This window comes from Mesoplodon bidens, assembly GCF_964165515.1.
Source record: "Mesoplodon bidens genome assembly, contig: HAP1_SCAFFOLD_989, whole genome shotgun sequence".
Lineage (NCBI taxonomy): Eukaryota > Metazoa > Chordata > Mammalia > Artiodactyla > Ziphiidae > Mesoplodon > Mesoplodon bidens.
The window spans coordinates 80,851-95,779 of record NW_027672057.1 but is presented as its reverse complement, the minus strand read 5'-3'; the positions used below and the strand labels follow the sequence as shown (position 1 = coordinate 95,779).

The 14,929-nt window shown below is 54.1% G+C and overlaps 1 protein-coding gene across 1 annotated transcript; it reads right to left on the bottom strand.

Moving 5' to 3' along the window:
• Positions 1–3: 3 nt before the first annotated feature.
• On the bottom strand, positions 4–13,364 carry LOC308610659 (BCL-6 corepressor-like; the record flags this gene model as incomplete). Its single annotated transcript, XM_081259716.1, is given in 10 exon segments — positions 4–195; positions 5,618–5,804; positions 6,987–7,557; positions 7,559–7,623; positions 7,627–8,622; positions 8,624–9,856; positions 9,858–9,917; positions 10,858–10,936; positions 12,256–12,372; positions 13,273–13,364. Coding segments are annotated over 10 exon segments (3,592 nt in total), but the record flags the coding sequence as incomplete, so codon positions are not given.
• Between the last annotated feature and the right edge of the window lie 1,565 nt (positions 13,365–14,929).

Genomic DNA, 14,929 nt, shown 5'->3' with positions numbered 1-14,929 from the left:
CAGTGGTCTCAGTGTGCTTCCTATTGCCAGAGACCTTGCGCTTTCTGTTCAGCCGGAGGGTGGGGCTGCGTGACGCGTCCGGGGCCGCCTGGTCGGTGAGGGACTCTCTGGGGGGCTCCGTGTCCATGTCCTCAGGAAGATCACTGTCTTCTGGGGCTTCGAAGGGGTCAGGTTTGCTTCCATCATAACACTCCCCTAGGGGAGGGGAGACAACCCGGAAAGGAGGGAACAAAGGTCACCAGGAGCAGGCAGGACCCCCATGCCCAAGGCAATCTGCTACCAACAGACCACCCCCCTTTGGAGACCAGGGGCCTCACACGCTGGAAGCACAAAACCCTCAGAAAGACGTCCCAAAGGAAGGACAGCTGAACACAGCCAGCAAAGAAAGCAGAAGATGAGGCGTGTAGCCCACTCACAATCCATCCTTCAAGGGTCAAGGTGAGGCATCTACACTCTCTCTCTGTAGGCATGTGAGATAACTCCCTAACTGCTTAACTCTCCAAGGTGGCTTACTTTTAAAGGGGGGGTGAGTGACCTCACAGTAAGATCCAACCAATCAGGGCGGAGCTACAAATGACTATCCAACCAATCAGGGCGGAACTACAAATGACTATGGAAACAGCTGCTAGTAAACAAAAAAGGCTGATGTCATCAACAGACCAAATAGCCCCCAACTGCCATCTACACAGACATAGCACCAATGTTCACTTGGGTCAGCAGGGGCGAGGGTGAAGAAAAAGGGTAGGGAAAGAATGGTGGGAGGCTGGGAAGCTGGGGAGACCAAGGCAAGAGGAGCCTGGCAAAGGGAAAGGAAAGGCTTCCTGGTGCACACACAAGGGTCAAGGGCAATTTCAAAGAACTCAACCAGATTGCTACAAGTCCGTCTGTCCTCCTTCCACACCCGTGGGGGGAAAAGCATTTCACTGCCATCGAGGGGCTGCTCCTAGTTCCTGTCTAGGAAGAAGGCCCTCAGTGACACCAGTCACCCACCTGGCACGTCTCCACGCCTTCCTTCCCAGGCAACAAGCATCTAAGGACATTTCAAAGACAAGACTCCAACCCCCTTCATGGGGGGGCGGGTGGGGGGGCGGCGGGCAGGGCTGAACTGCTCACACCCCAGCTCCGCCTGTGTTGCTCCTGCCCCTCTGCTCAATCTAGCATCCACTTAGGGCTTTTCCTCCAATCACCCCAGCCTAACATTACTCCTCGCTTTTGCTCTAGCCAAAGAAACAGTTCAACTGCTTTGCTAGTCACATTGTTTCTAACACACAAATAATTCCATAATGATCACTGTGCTGTTAAAGAGTTCCCCGAAGATGACCCTGTGTCCGTCACCGGCCGGGGGTGGGGGTGGGGGTGGGTGTATGAGTTTGGTATTTCGTTAACACCTGAGCTAAGCTCCCACAGCCCGTTTTTCTAGATGAAATCATGGACACACCCCTCACATGCTGCTCGCATTCCTCCTCCTCTCCCTAGACCACTTCAAGTATCACTCCCACTTCTGCCCAGCCGGCTGGTCCCCTGATCAGCCTCTCTTGGGGGGCATTCCCAGCATTTAATGGCAGCCAGTTGTGGGGATGAACCTCACCCTGGCCTGGGCTAGCCTGACCTGTGTTCTCAATGGTGGAACACACTTAGCTTTTCTCCAAGGGTATCCCAAGGTGGGAGAGATCCCCATCTACTCTTGCCGGAATGGTGGAATCACCCCAACCGCGAGGGTCTCCTGTCATGGCAGCAGGAGAAACCCCAAACTCCTGGCCTGTGCTTACGGGTGATGCAGCCCAGGCTACTGCAGGCCCGGTGAAGACGGCGTGCTGCAACTCTCACTCGGGCTGCTCTGTGACCCTCTTAAACACTCGGGCAGGAATGGCGCCGCTTTACAACTCGGCCCCCTTCACTTGTAAAGTGGGAATGTTACTGCTAGCCTCCCTCCAGGGTGGGCTTCATAATCACGGGCCGGGCTCAGCACAGAGAAAGGCTGGAAAAATCCCTTTAACCAAAAGATGCCAAGACTTTCAGACCAGCCTGAATCTCAGGCCTGAAATGTAGGAAATTTTAAGAGGTGAGCCCTGCTGGTTACACCATTGGACTTCTCTGGTCCAATCAGCCTTCCCTAAAAGCTCCGTGGGAGGGGATCCATGGAGGAATGGAAGGGCTACCTTAAGAACCCCCATGTCCAATTTGAAAGTTTCTTTTTCCAAACTAGGTCCATCCACCCTTCCCCCAACCCCGGAGCCTTTTAGGGCAAAGATCTCAATTCCCCTCAGCTAAGGCCCCCCAAGACCTTACGCTAGTGTGACCTTACCCAGGCCAGTAATAACCCTGAAGGACACCCACCCCGACTGCCCAAGATGCCCATGGCCACCAGCTATGGGGTAGAGGCTCCGTGTCACTTGGAGCTTCTCAAAGACTGTTCTAACCACGACCCACAGGAGGATGACCCTTGAGGGCAAAGGAGATGGGGAGATAAATAGATACACGGGGATCCTAACCATCAGGCTTTGCCATCATTGCTACTTTTGGCCCTTCTAAAAGTGGGAAGCCATGTGCCCTTGGTCACCCAGTCTAAGCAAGATGTGAACGTGGTCCCTGCAGCATGGTCCTATGACTCACAGCACATATATCCCAAATTCATTATGATTGTACCATAGCATCACCTCACAGAAGCATCACCACAGCAACATTTACAAGTCACTGTGGCAGCAAAGCACCCTCACCACTGTTGAGCCATGCCCAGTGAGGCCTAAACAAGGTGAGAGGGTTCTGACTTGCTGGAAGGCTCCCCAGGATTAAAATCCCCTTCTCTGTAGCTTAACTATAATAGCACCTCCAGTCAGGGCTAACCTTGTTCAAAGTTAAACCCGCTACACAAGGAGTGCAGGGGATCTCTGTTCCAAAGTAGTTTACAAACATGCAGGTGCTCAGCTGGAAGAGAAGTTCCCTGAGCAAAGAAGTTTCATGAAGCCCCTCGACTGAGGCTTCCTCCAGCTCCTGGCCAGGCACTGCCACTGAGCAGGTCCTAGGCCTGTCCCAGCCAAGTGCTTGGCAAGGGAGATGGTTACTCCAAGTTTGAGAAGGAAGGGACCAGTGCCACCTTGCCCCGCCCCATCTTCAAATGCCACTGAGGGTTCCTAGTGATGAACTTCCAAGTCTGAGGAACCTCCAAACTCTGGTGAACTTCCAAAATAAAAATTTCACTCAGCCACCCATGTGATCATAAAGAATAAATGAGTATCTCGGCCACTGTGTTTTCAAGTTAATTCCTTTTTTTAAACAAGCCCCTAGCAACAAGATGCACCCGCACCAGGACAACCAGGGCCACGCAAACAGCACCCACCACCTTGGAAGCTCCTGGTCCCTCCATGGGTAGGGGCTGCCTCAGAAGGGGGAAGGCATCTTGAAGGCATCCTGGACCCTCTCTGGGACCCCTGCCCGCTCCAAATCCCCGCCCCAGCTCCCATGTGCTCACAGCTCGGCTCTCGGCCACACCTACACCCATGAGAAGGACCTGAGCCCATATCAGCTCAAGACATGATGGCCCAAGAACAAGAAGGCCCATTCATATCCAGCTGAATGGAGTGAACACCTGCTGGGCCTTGGACGTGGAGGCCGCAGTAAGAACAGTGGCCCCTTCAGGTGACCTTTCCTGACCAGCTATTTACAAACCCCACGTGTCTACAAGACAGAGGGTGGGTGGGGTACCCACCTCCGTTGCCCCAACCTTTGAAACGGAGCCCCTCACCTTCCCCAACCCTTCTCCTGCCCTCCCATGGTGGCCATTCATGGCTCACTGGGCCATGTCCCGGGTGCTCCAGGAAGAGACCCGTCGGTCAGTCTGAGATTGGAGGCAGGCGGTGGGGGGAGGGGGCTTTCGGAATCATCTGGGGCTCAGGCCCTGCTCCCCATCAGCCACACCGAGTTCTCGTCTCCACGCTCAGCAGGAAAGACTGGGAAGGACGCACACAAACGTCTCTGGGAAGAAGGGCGGGTGAGGCCACTGAGACGTGAAGGGCAGCGGCCACCCTGGGTTTGGCCACGTTGCTGGAGAAAAGGGCGAGAAGACTCGAGGCCGGTTAACTGCCCGCTGCCTTCCTCCAGCCTCCCTCACCGTCCACCCAGAACAGGCAGATCCCCTCCTCAGAAAAGTGCATCCCCGTGAACTTGGCCTTGCCCACTTTTACCACATCTCTCTGAGAAACTTCCCAAGAGCTGAGTTATGAGGCCACTCGGGAGGGTAAGGGCTGCATGTCAGCTGTGAGCACAGGCAAGGAGGGAGGCCTTCTTGCTGCTTCACTCCAGGGTGGCCTGGACCCTCCGTTTTTCATTCCAATCCCGAGGGGGAGGAGCTCGGAATCGTCTACTCCAGGCACATCGAGAGCCCCATCCCTCGGGTAAGGCCGCCACTGACTAGCCCCAGAAATCCCCTTCTACGGGAGCCACGTGGGACACACCGGTCCCAGTGTGGCTTACCCAGAACCCTGGCCACAGGCCTTTGTCTGACCCCAAAGATGAGCTGGGGGAGGGCAGTGCTCCAAGCAGCAGAGAGAAGCACACGCTGCTGCTGACCACAATTCTCCCGAACTGCATCAGGCACCCACGACCTAAGCGTGCGGGCGAACGCCGACCCTACGACCGGGTCCAAGGGCCTGGGCCTCCCAAACGTGCCCACCACCCCCGACCGTCCCGTCTCAGGAGGATGTCACGCCCACCCTGTCCTCGACGTTCACCGAGGTGCCCTCACTCACCATCACCGGTAAGGTTTCTGGGGTCCGGAGCAGGCTGCAGGCCACAGGCCACCAGCACGCACACTGAAGAAAGCGGGAGAAAGACCTCCACTTGCTGCCAACGCATCTCATTAGCCAAGGAAGTCTCGAGGGCCAAGCCCGAAGTCAACCCCAGTGGGGGAGCAGCTGAGGGGACCGCAGAGTGTGACTCGAGGCCAACACGAGCTTTCTCTCCAGTTCGGCCTCCAGAACAGAACACACCCGTCTGGTGGGAAGAACGGCCTCGTTGGTCCCACGGCCTGGGAGCGTGGTGTCAGCTCCTCATGACTGCAAACGAGCCTCCACAGAACACAATGATGCTCATCTCTCTGGGGCGTTCATCAGCCCTCATCGCACTTGAACGAAACCTCTGCCTTTGGAGGGAGAATCCGAGTACTCTCCACTCCCTCCCACAGGAGACTGTCACTCTGGAGGGTCTGGCTCTGGCTGCAAGTGCCATTCCACTGCTACCAAAAACCCGTGTCCGTACCTGCTACAAAACAGAACACATACCTGCTACGCCGGAGGTCCTGCACTGCCATTCCTCTGCTCTACTGTATCAGACTATTACTAACTACAGGACTAGCATTGCTCCGGAAAAAGGAGACGCGTGCCAGGGAACAGCATTTCATAGGTGCTTCACTCCTGGATGCCGCAACGCTCAAAAGGACAGCCAGCCTTGCAATCCACAGCTGGGAAGGGTGGCCAGAGCAGCCCGTTCTCCGAACAGCCAGCACCCAGACGCTGGGCCGTCGGAAGCGTACTGTTTCCTCTCACCTCCCTCGGCACTGGGAGCGGAAGCGCCCCGTTCCCACCGACGTGGTACCACACGCGAGCCGCCTGGGTTCACTTACATCTCTCACTGTCGTTCTGGTCGGCAATGGCCTCCTCCGGGGCAACCGACTTTGGCTTTTTGTCCTGACTTCCTTTCAGCCTTTCCCAGTCAGTGGGGCTAAATTTGCGCACCTCGGAGTCTTTGGTCGTGGGGTGGCCGCCTTCTCGCTCTTTCATCTCCAACTCTGAGAAGCGCATCACTGCACGCTACAAAGAGAACGGAGATGGAAAAAAGACACACCTTACCACCAAAGCTATTTCACTGCCCTTACCTTAAAGGAAGGTATCTTCAAAGAAAAGTTTGCCCAAAACCAACCACAATTTATGATACAACTGAGATATTTTAAAATTGAACGATAAAAACGTAAGAGTGTCTATGTGTAACTAGTCACACACTCTTTATTCCTAAAGCCATATGTATGTAGAGATATATGTGGTGTGTATGTATAGCCATACATACACTGTGGCATACAGACAGACATTCTCTTTCGAAGGTAAATAAAACAAAACAAAAACATGACGCAAAGAAAGCGAAACAAAAACACAACAGAAAAGAAAACAAATGCACAGTGAATAAAGACGACCATGGCCCACAAACTTCCCTTTGTATATTTGGAAATGAAATTTAACTCAAAAGGTTTATGGAAGATTCCAGTAATAAAAATTTGAAGAACTGACCTCACAGTAAGCAGCGGGTAGACAAAATACTGTCCTCTTGTAATCCTTCCATGTATGTAATTAAAATGGGCACTCAATGGATCATTTAGATAACTTCATCCATTTTTATAAGCATAAACCAATTGTTTTCTTAACATTGCAAAACAATTTGGCTTTATTTGTCTTTTAATTAAAAGTAAAATATCTTAAGGAAATTCCTATACAACATCTATCATTCACTAGCAAGTTAAATACATACTCTATCCCTTTAAGCAAGGTTTGTGTTTTTGTTTTGTTTGTTTGTTTGTTTTTTGGGTGGAAAAAAAATTGCACGAATCTCACAGACATGCGGCCGCTACACACCTCCACCAAGTATCACGTAAGGCACTCTAAGCAGCGCTTTTAGGTATATTTGTTAACGTACAGTAACGGCAGAGAAATCAAAGCGATTGATAGGTAAATGTCATGCAGTCTTTTAGACATCCTTCGCAATAATTAAAACTTCCGTTGTCAGCATTCGAGTGGAGTTCGCTTAAAATCTACAGAATAACTTAAAGTATCCACTTACGTCCCCTTACTGGACACATTTCAAACATTTCAATTATCCTAAGCTTCATTAACCAAATCAGCCCGGTGTCCTGCCCTATCATACCCCCGGCCCCCTCCTCTTCACACATTAAAAAAACCTGACAACTGGTCAGGCTCCTGAAATTCGGGTGGGGGGGGGCTCACCTGCAATGCCCGCTGCTCCCGGCCGAGCTGACTGGAGTCTGCGTACAGTCTGGTAGCGACACACTTGAACCGGTCACCCACGTAACCAGCGGAGTTGGCGATTCTCTTTGCCAGCTTAGATGGCTTCGGGTTCAGAACTTTGCCATCGGTTGATCCTGCCTCGTCAGCTCCGTCTTTGGTGTAGGTGGGGGTGACGTCCACACTCGGTGGGGCACTGCCCACGCAAAATGGTTTGGGATCCTCTTGGGTTTTCCCGAACGTGACCGCAGAGCCGTCGCTCCCCAGGGTCGGCTCCAGGAATGGAGTCGAGACCGGCGTCGCCAGGTTCTCCTTGTTGGTTACCGCTGGAACATTCTCCTTGCTTAAGCCGGAGACTGGCTGGCCCGGAGCCTGTTTGAAAGTATAGGCTTCGTGGAAGTCACTGATGCGCCCCAACTCCTCTCTCAGGGCAATGAAATCCCGGTGTGGCTGTAGAGCCGGGTCAGGTGGGGGTTTGGTGGGCTCGGCACTCTGGCTGACACTCTCAGCTGTGAAGCCGGGTTTGGACACGTTAGCGTCGGGTTTTAGCATCTGGCTCTTCCCGGAGGAGGTCTACATAGACAAGCTTGTCACTCTTGACAACGGTCTTCCCTTGATTTCAGCTGGTGCTGGGCTTTAGGTTCTTGTCCGCGGGGACTTCTGGATGTAACTTGGTGCTGCCGGCTTCCAGTATCTCAGAAAACCGGTTCCAGAGGCTTGGGTTCTCGTAGCGGGTCCTCTCGTGGGACCGGTACCTCCTCTCCGGCTTCTCCTCTTTAGTGATCTCGATGGGCGTATGAGGTATCAACATGGGATGCACCATGCCCAACCCCAGCGCGTCCTGGTAGGTCACAAACTCCGGCCCGCCCATGGGTAGCCCGTAGGGCAGTCCCGGCTTTGGGGCGAGGTGCCCAGGAAAGAGACTGCCATTGGGCAACACCGGGTGAGGGTAGACAGGGCCTTTGCCGTGTAAGGAGAGGGGACTTATGGCAATGCCCTTGGGCGCTGGGTAAGGCAGGTAACTCCTGGGGTAGGGGATTGGTGGGGACCTGAACGCCTCGTTTGGTGACAGAAATACTGAGCTCGGCGGGAGGCCATTCTCATTCGCTTTGAAGCTCGGCTCTGGGTTGCTGGCTTTGGCGCCCTTGCTGCCGGTGCCGCCGCTGTGCTTGGCAGGTGTGGTCGAGGGATTCGCTTTGAAGCTCGGCTCTGGGTTGCTGGCTTTGGCGCCCTTGCTGCCGGTGCCGCCGCTGTGCTTGGCAGGTGTGGTCGAGGGCTGGCCCACGTGCTGGATGACGGATGGCGTGGTATCCACGGAGCTCCTGCTGGTCTCGCTGCCCTCGGCGGTGGCATTTGGGGCCGGCGACGCAGAGGCTGGGCGGCCGGCGCTCGAGACCGACCCCGAAACGTTAGTGACCACGGCGTCGGCGGCACCCATGCGGGGACATGAAGAACTGCGCTGCTGCGGGATGGCCCAGTCCAAGGCCTTGTTTTTCAGCGGCAGGCCTTTGCCATTGTTCTCTTCGTTAGGACTTGGCCCGGGCACCACCCAGGACGAGGGAGCCGTGCTAATGATCTCAGATCTATAGATAGCACAGCCATTTCCTGGAGGAGACAAGAGTTTCTTTCGGAATCTCACTTCCGGAGAGCACTAGGCCGCTTCCAGCTCTGCTGTGAACCAGGACGGTGGGAGCCATCTTTTTCACGTGGTCAGCTTTGGAAGCATCTACATCCACCACTTTAGAGGACAAGTCTAGTGGCTTATCGGTGACGCCTTTGGTAACCGTCTGCTTCTCCAAGAGAGGAGGTGAGCTGCCACCTTTTCTGTCTTCACCTGCTGTTTTCCGGGTGTGCCCGGGAGCTGGCTGGGTGCTTTCGGCTCCTTCTGGAGCCTTTGGATACTTGCTGCTGCAGAGCCTGGCCGCGGGGAACTCGCTGCTGACCGTCATGTATGGCTTCGACAGGGCGACCGAGGGCGAGGTGGACATCCTGGCACAGTGCTTATGGAACGCGGAGTAGGTGTCCGCAGCGGGCTGGGAGGGAAGGTGGACGCGGGGTGAAGGCCGAGGCGAGGGGGGCAACAGGAGAGCCGTGTCCCCCGGCAGGCCGCTGGTGACCGCCTTGGCAGAGGGCACCCTCAGCTGCTTACTGTTCTGGATGTGGGGATACGAGTGGGAATCGACCGGGTTCCCAGGACTGACGCCCATCTTCCAGGGCAGGCTTTTGTCTGCGCAGTGGACCAGAGGCGGGATGGCTGGTGAGGCCGAAGGCGTCGAGAGTCTCATGGGCGAGGCCAGGGATGATGGGATGTGGGGACTGATGTGGTGAGGTGGCGGCAGGTAGAGAAATCGCTCCCCATTGGTACAGACCAGAGAATACAGCGGCTGGGCCACGCCGTAGGACTGCTGAGGTAGCAAGGCCTTGTACGTGTTCAGGGAATACTTCTTTGGCGAGTCGAGGAAAGGGTAGATGGCTGGCGTGGCCCCCTCCATGTAGGGATTGACCCAGGGCAGCCGCAGGTAACTAGCACCATTGATGTTGAGCGGGCTCTGTTTGTCGCTGGCAGGTCTGTCCAAGCCCAGTGTTTCTGCCGTGGGGACAGCACTTTTTTGTATTCCGGGTGGCGTTTTGTATATAGCACTGAAGCCATTTGGGGGCTTTCCGGGGACAGCGGAGGCCTCCACCATCTCGGGTGTATTCGGTTTGAACTGCATCTCTGGGTTTCTTTCGGAAGAAAACCCCAGACCACCTATGGTTGTGGCAGCCTCCCGCCCTTTCTCTGAGCCCAGTCCACACGAGCTAGAATAGACGATGTTTCCGGGGACACGCAGCCCTTCCCGGATCAGGCCGGTGCGTGCGGTCCATGCTCAGCGTTGCCAGGCCATCGATCCGATGGGCCGTGGTCGCGTCCACCTTCGCAGAAGAAGAATATGGGTATTACTGAGGACATGCCTTCAAAGCAGCCCATCCCAAAGAGAAACTGCGGACTAGCTCAATAGGACATCAGCCTCAACATCTGAGCCGAAACGGTTAAAAACTAAAGGATTCACAAGGTCTTTGGCCCCCGCTTATCCAGAACCCTCCTCTGCCTGCCGCCTCACCATTGTCCAACTAGTGTCCTCAAAGCACGGAAAACGTTGGTCCCCTTAGACTTGAGGCCCCTGCATTAATCAGTCATCTATTAACTCTGGAAGATCCACCTTCTCAGCAGAAATTCTTTGCTGCAACTGAGGTGATACCAACTCCACTGCTCTCAGAACCACCCTCGTGGGGTACAGAACTCGGACTCACCCTCCCCAGGCCCCAGTCAGGTTAGGGCGGGGCGATGTGCACTGCGTTTTTCCCGGATGGAGCGGGGAGGCATTCTTTAACATAACAAAAACCAATCTTCAGGGGGACAGTAAGGAATGAAGGACTTGAGCTGTCTCATTTCTTAATCAATAAAGAGGCCACGGGTCAAACTGTAGTTGTGTCTTTTGACTTCCTCTCCCTGGTATCTGAAGACAGCTCTGTTTCATATTTTACTGGGAAGGGAAACCCTAAGGGTCTACTTGGAGGCTACACATTTATCCAGCTGGGAGCACTGATGTGGCACGTAGCTTATCGAAGAAAAGGCGGCACGTATCCCACCAGTCACCAGGGGACGAGGACGTAAATGGCGAGCACAGCCAAGAAAGCGAGCCAGGAAGAAATTGGGTGAGGCTTCGTCCTGCGGCCTAGGCTTTCTACTCAGCCCTGCCCTGAAACACCCCGCCCCGCCCCCAAAAGGCCCTTTAATGGTATGCAAATGAATGCACGATTGATTACAGATCACTGATACTCAGCACATCAACAGAAGCCATTAATCTCTTACCACGTTGTGATTCAAGGGGTTGTCTTCCCTTAGTTCCAGTACGGCCTTTGAAGTGTCACCTTCGTTTACAGGAATTTTCCTATTTAGAAGGACACACCAACTTCATGAAAGCATTCCTCACTTAATCCATCTTTCATAGATTGCCCCAGAATAGACCAGTTTCTAATAACTCCGTTTTTCCAACTGCCCTTAAAAAAAAAAAAATCCTCCCCAATGGCCCATATTGAAAGTTGTCCCCGAATGGTGATTCAACGGGACTGGGAAAAACAAAGGAAAGGCAGGGCAACAGGGATGTGAAATCACAGATGCTACGTCCTCGAGGTGGGTAAGGCAGGAAGTCTGCACAACCACGTCACCCTCACAATTCTTCCTCCAGAGAGGCCGGGCAGGACAGTCCGGGCTCTGCTGTCCTAGCAGACCCTTATAAGCTCTACCTGAGGACAGGAATGAAGTAATACAATGTCCAAAGCCAAAGTGGGGACCTCAAGGCTGGAGTCTGCGAGCTGGCTACATCAATCACTTCTGTGTTACCCGTGAGGACAGGCTTTCAAAACTTTTCCCCAAACAAAGTTAGGTACCATGTCCTATGAAACTGGTTTCCATGGTGATAATGAAGCCATATTTGACTGCCTCTATCAAAATGATGGGGGATAACACACTAATATCATACAAATGTCAGCTGCTCCAGGGGAAGCCACACATCTGTGCCAGGCTGCTTGCGGCTGCCCCTGGAACTTGTTATCAGAGAGCATCGATAAAGAAAGTGCTTGGTGCCAACTTCCAAATCCCCAGGATAAAATCACTGACAAGCGGCAGAGAGAAGTTTCATCATTACCCGGAAGAGCAGCTTCAATTATCTACTGCTTAGCTGCCTCTACCCCGCACTCCAAAATTACTGATGAGGAAGCATAACAGAGCTGCCGGGTGACTGAAACCAGGAGCCAGTGGCCTCGCTTAACAGGTGGCGGAGGACGCAGAGAAACCCTGGGCTTCAATGGTGTGAAGGGTGGCTATCGTCCCATTTATTACTGAGCAAACTATTTGTTTTAAAAGCACATCGAAGGCCGATCCACCTGGGCCCACACTCCTGACATTTAGAGTTAAAGCAGCATATAGACTGGGATTAATTCTCCTTCGTAAATATGAAATAATAAATTAAGGACGAAAGTGCACTGAAAGGCCGTTTTAAGGGCTAACCTCTTAAAGGGCGGCAATGCTTCGCTGAGCCAGGTTGCCTGTTAAAACTGTAAATCAAGGGCCACCAGCTAGGCAGGAGATCTCCCCCCTACCCCCTTAGGGCCCACTCTGGCTGTGAGGACATGAAGGGGGGGCTCTGCTCAGGAGCCCTGAGGAAGGACCCACGCTCTCCCCAGGCCTCAGCCGGACACGCGCATTTACCTGTTGTCGCTGATCCCACACATGCGGACCCTCTCGCTGTTCATCCAGCTGTGAACATTCCCATACAGGTGGGGGGGTGGTGCTGAAAGCGTGTCGTCTTCTTGAATGGCAGCTTTTCTTCAAGCGTCTAGTCTGTTTAAAACAAAAAGAAGCCCAGGAGGTTGAACAAAAAAGGAGCCAAAGAGGGAACAAGAGAAACCCTCCTTCTAGGCACTTCATACAGAATGCACTTGGGAAGGCAGACCCTGCTCCACGTTCTACAGATGGCCAGAAGCAAAGGAACACACCTGAGCCAGAGGTTCAAGGAGGGAACTTCCCTGGCAGGAGGCGTTGGGGATGCAGAGTTCAAGAGCCACAGGCCACACCATTCAAGGTACAGCACATGACACCCTTAACCTGCCCTTCTCCCTTCTCCCTTCCCCTTTCCCAGCCTTTTGGAGAACACACTTGGATCGAAAGTGGACGGTGCTAGATTCCAGGGAGCCCCACATTGACTCTTCTTGTGGCTGAAAGGATTGGGGACAGGGGTGGGGTGTGGGATAAAAGGCACAACAGTCCGGTGTGGCGGCCCAAACTACGACTCACTTCCACGGCTGCGGTGCGTGTGACTTACAGATGGAGGGGTAAAAAGAGTCAGTGGGCTGGCGAGCCACCCCACCCGAGCCCTAGATTAGATTAAGCCCCAAACCTGGGTGGTTTGGCCTGGGAGCTGCAGAGGGAGGGGACTGAGTAATTCAATGACGCCTGCTCGCTGGGGACCAGCAATCAGGAGCGAGTGCAGAAATCATAGCAGCCCAGGCTGCCGGGCTGGGGCTGGGGCTGGGGCTGCAAGATTCCGGCCCACGGGGAGCAAGCAGAAGCCACCCGTTTTCCGTCTAGCGGGAGGAGGGAGGAGGCTGCTGAGGCACAGGGGAGAGCCCCGCCCCCTCCTTAACTTCCCGGCCCACCAGCCCCACCCACACCACATTCTAGTTTGCTGCATGAGTGAAGGGTCAGGACAAGCTGCATTTTATTCACAGGATTATCACGGTGCGTGATTTATCCTCGTGCAGGATTTTAATTGCTCTTTGGAGGTTGAGCCGTTTCTTTTGACTGCGCTTCAGCTCCATATCCTGCTGTTAAATGCTGGGTTAATAAGTAGGGGAGCCTTTAATGCCTGGGACCGATGGCCCTAGGCAATTCCCCTGCTCACAGACTCCCTTGTCCGGGGCAGGGTGGCGGGGGAGGGCCCCCCCCCCCAGCCACGGCCTCTTTACACAGGACCCAAACCTGAGTGTGAAATCACTGGTGTGCAGCTCATGGGGGCAACTTTTCTTTCTCCTCCCTCACACACCCACCCACACAGCTCCCGAAAGCCCAAATGTTCCCCAAGTCGACACATTTCCTTTGTTAGCAGGAAAAAATTCGCAAATGCTTGCTTTTACACTTTAGCACACGGAGCTGACTGCCAGGTCTGTTGGGTGGGAGCCACCAAGGACTGGGGACTCTTTTTCCGAGAGTGACTAGGGGTGGGGTCGGGGAGCACCTGGGAGACCTGAATCCCAAAGCCAGCCAGGCTATCCCTCTGCATTTCTTTGTCCTAACACAGGCTTTTGTCCACCAGCATCCCCCATCGGCCCCTATACAGAAGAGAACACCATCTGTTCATCAAGAGCCCCACGCCGCAGACACACGGCGCGTAGTTAGAGCTCAACGATGAAGCTGGAGGAGAGGCAGGGATCTCCCAGTTGTGTCCGGCCTGGTGGGATTCTAGAGAAGCTATTTCTTTAGGAAGCGTCCCTTTCTTTAGACAGACTGGGGCATTTCCAGTGGCTGGCCACAGTGCCCCGAAAAGGTGGACTCAGATGGACTTGGGCATCAAGGAAGGTTCTGTGGGGGGCTCACGGGCTGTTCTTCCATGTTTCGAACATACAAATCAAGTTGGGGGCAGGCCACCACTAGTGCAGGGCCGACCAGAAGGCACGTTCAACAAAGTGTCCCCTCCCTAACCCCTGCAGCCCCTTCTACAAAAGGAAGACCAAAAGGAAGATGTCCAGGGAAGCCTCATCTAAAAGGTGGAGGAGCAACATTCCTCGGTGCAAGTGTCCTGGCCGTGGCTGCAGCGGGAGGACCACACCATGCCACCCCCTGGCTGGGTGTCATGATGAAATTTGGACATTATACCAGAAGCCAAAGGGTCACTCCATCAAACCCTTAAGAAAAGGATGAGGGACGAAGCGTGTGTGCCCTCGAAGCCCCAATCTTCTTCTGGTGCTCCAGTCTTCAAAACTTACACAAGCTGCCTCTTACATGTCTCCTTCAGTTGTCACCTTGGGACAAGGACCTCTGAGCACCTGACTGAGGAAACAGAAAGGCCCCTGCCACAATCATCCTACTGAACCCTCTCCCCTCCCCTCAAAAAGGGCCAGCAGCCCCCTTCCCTTGAAAGGGCTTTTCTTTAGAAAGGGCGGCCTGGACTTAGCATGAGAGGGGAATGCACTTTAGAGACACCTGGGACCATGGGGTGCTTTCAAAGCCTCTCCCCGCCCTTCCAGGTCTTGACTGGTGGGGTTTTCAATATTAACACCGCACAGATAAATAACACCCAGTGGCAGGATGAAGTGTTCTTACGTGCACAGGGTCAGATGGAGGGTTGAGGCCCCGAGCGTGGTCCGTTGAGGCCCCGAGCGTGGTC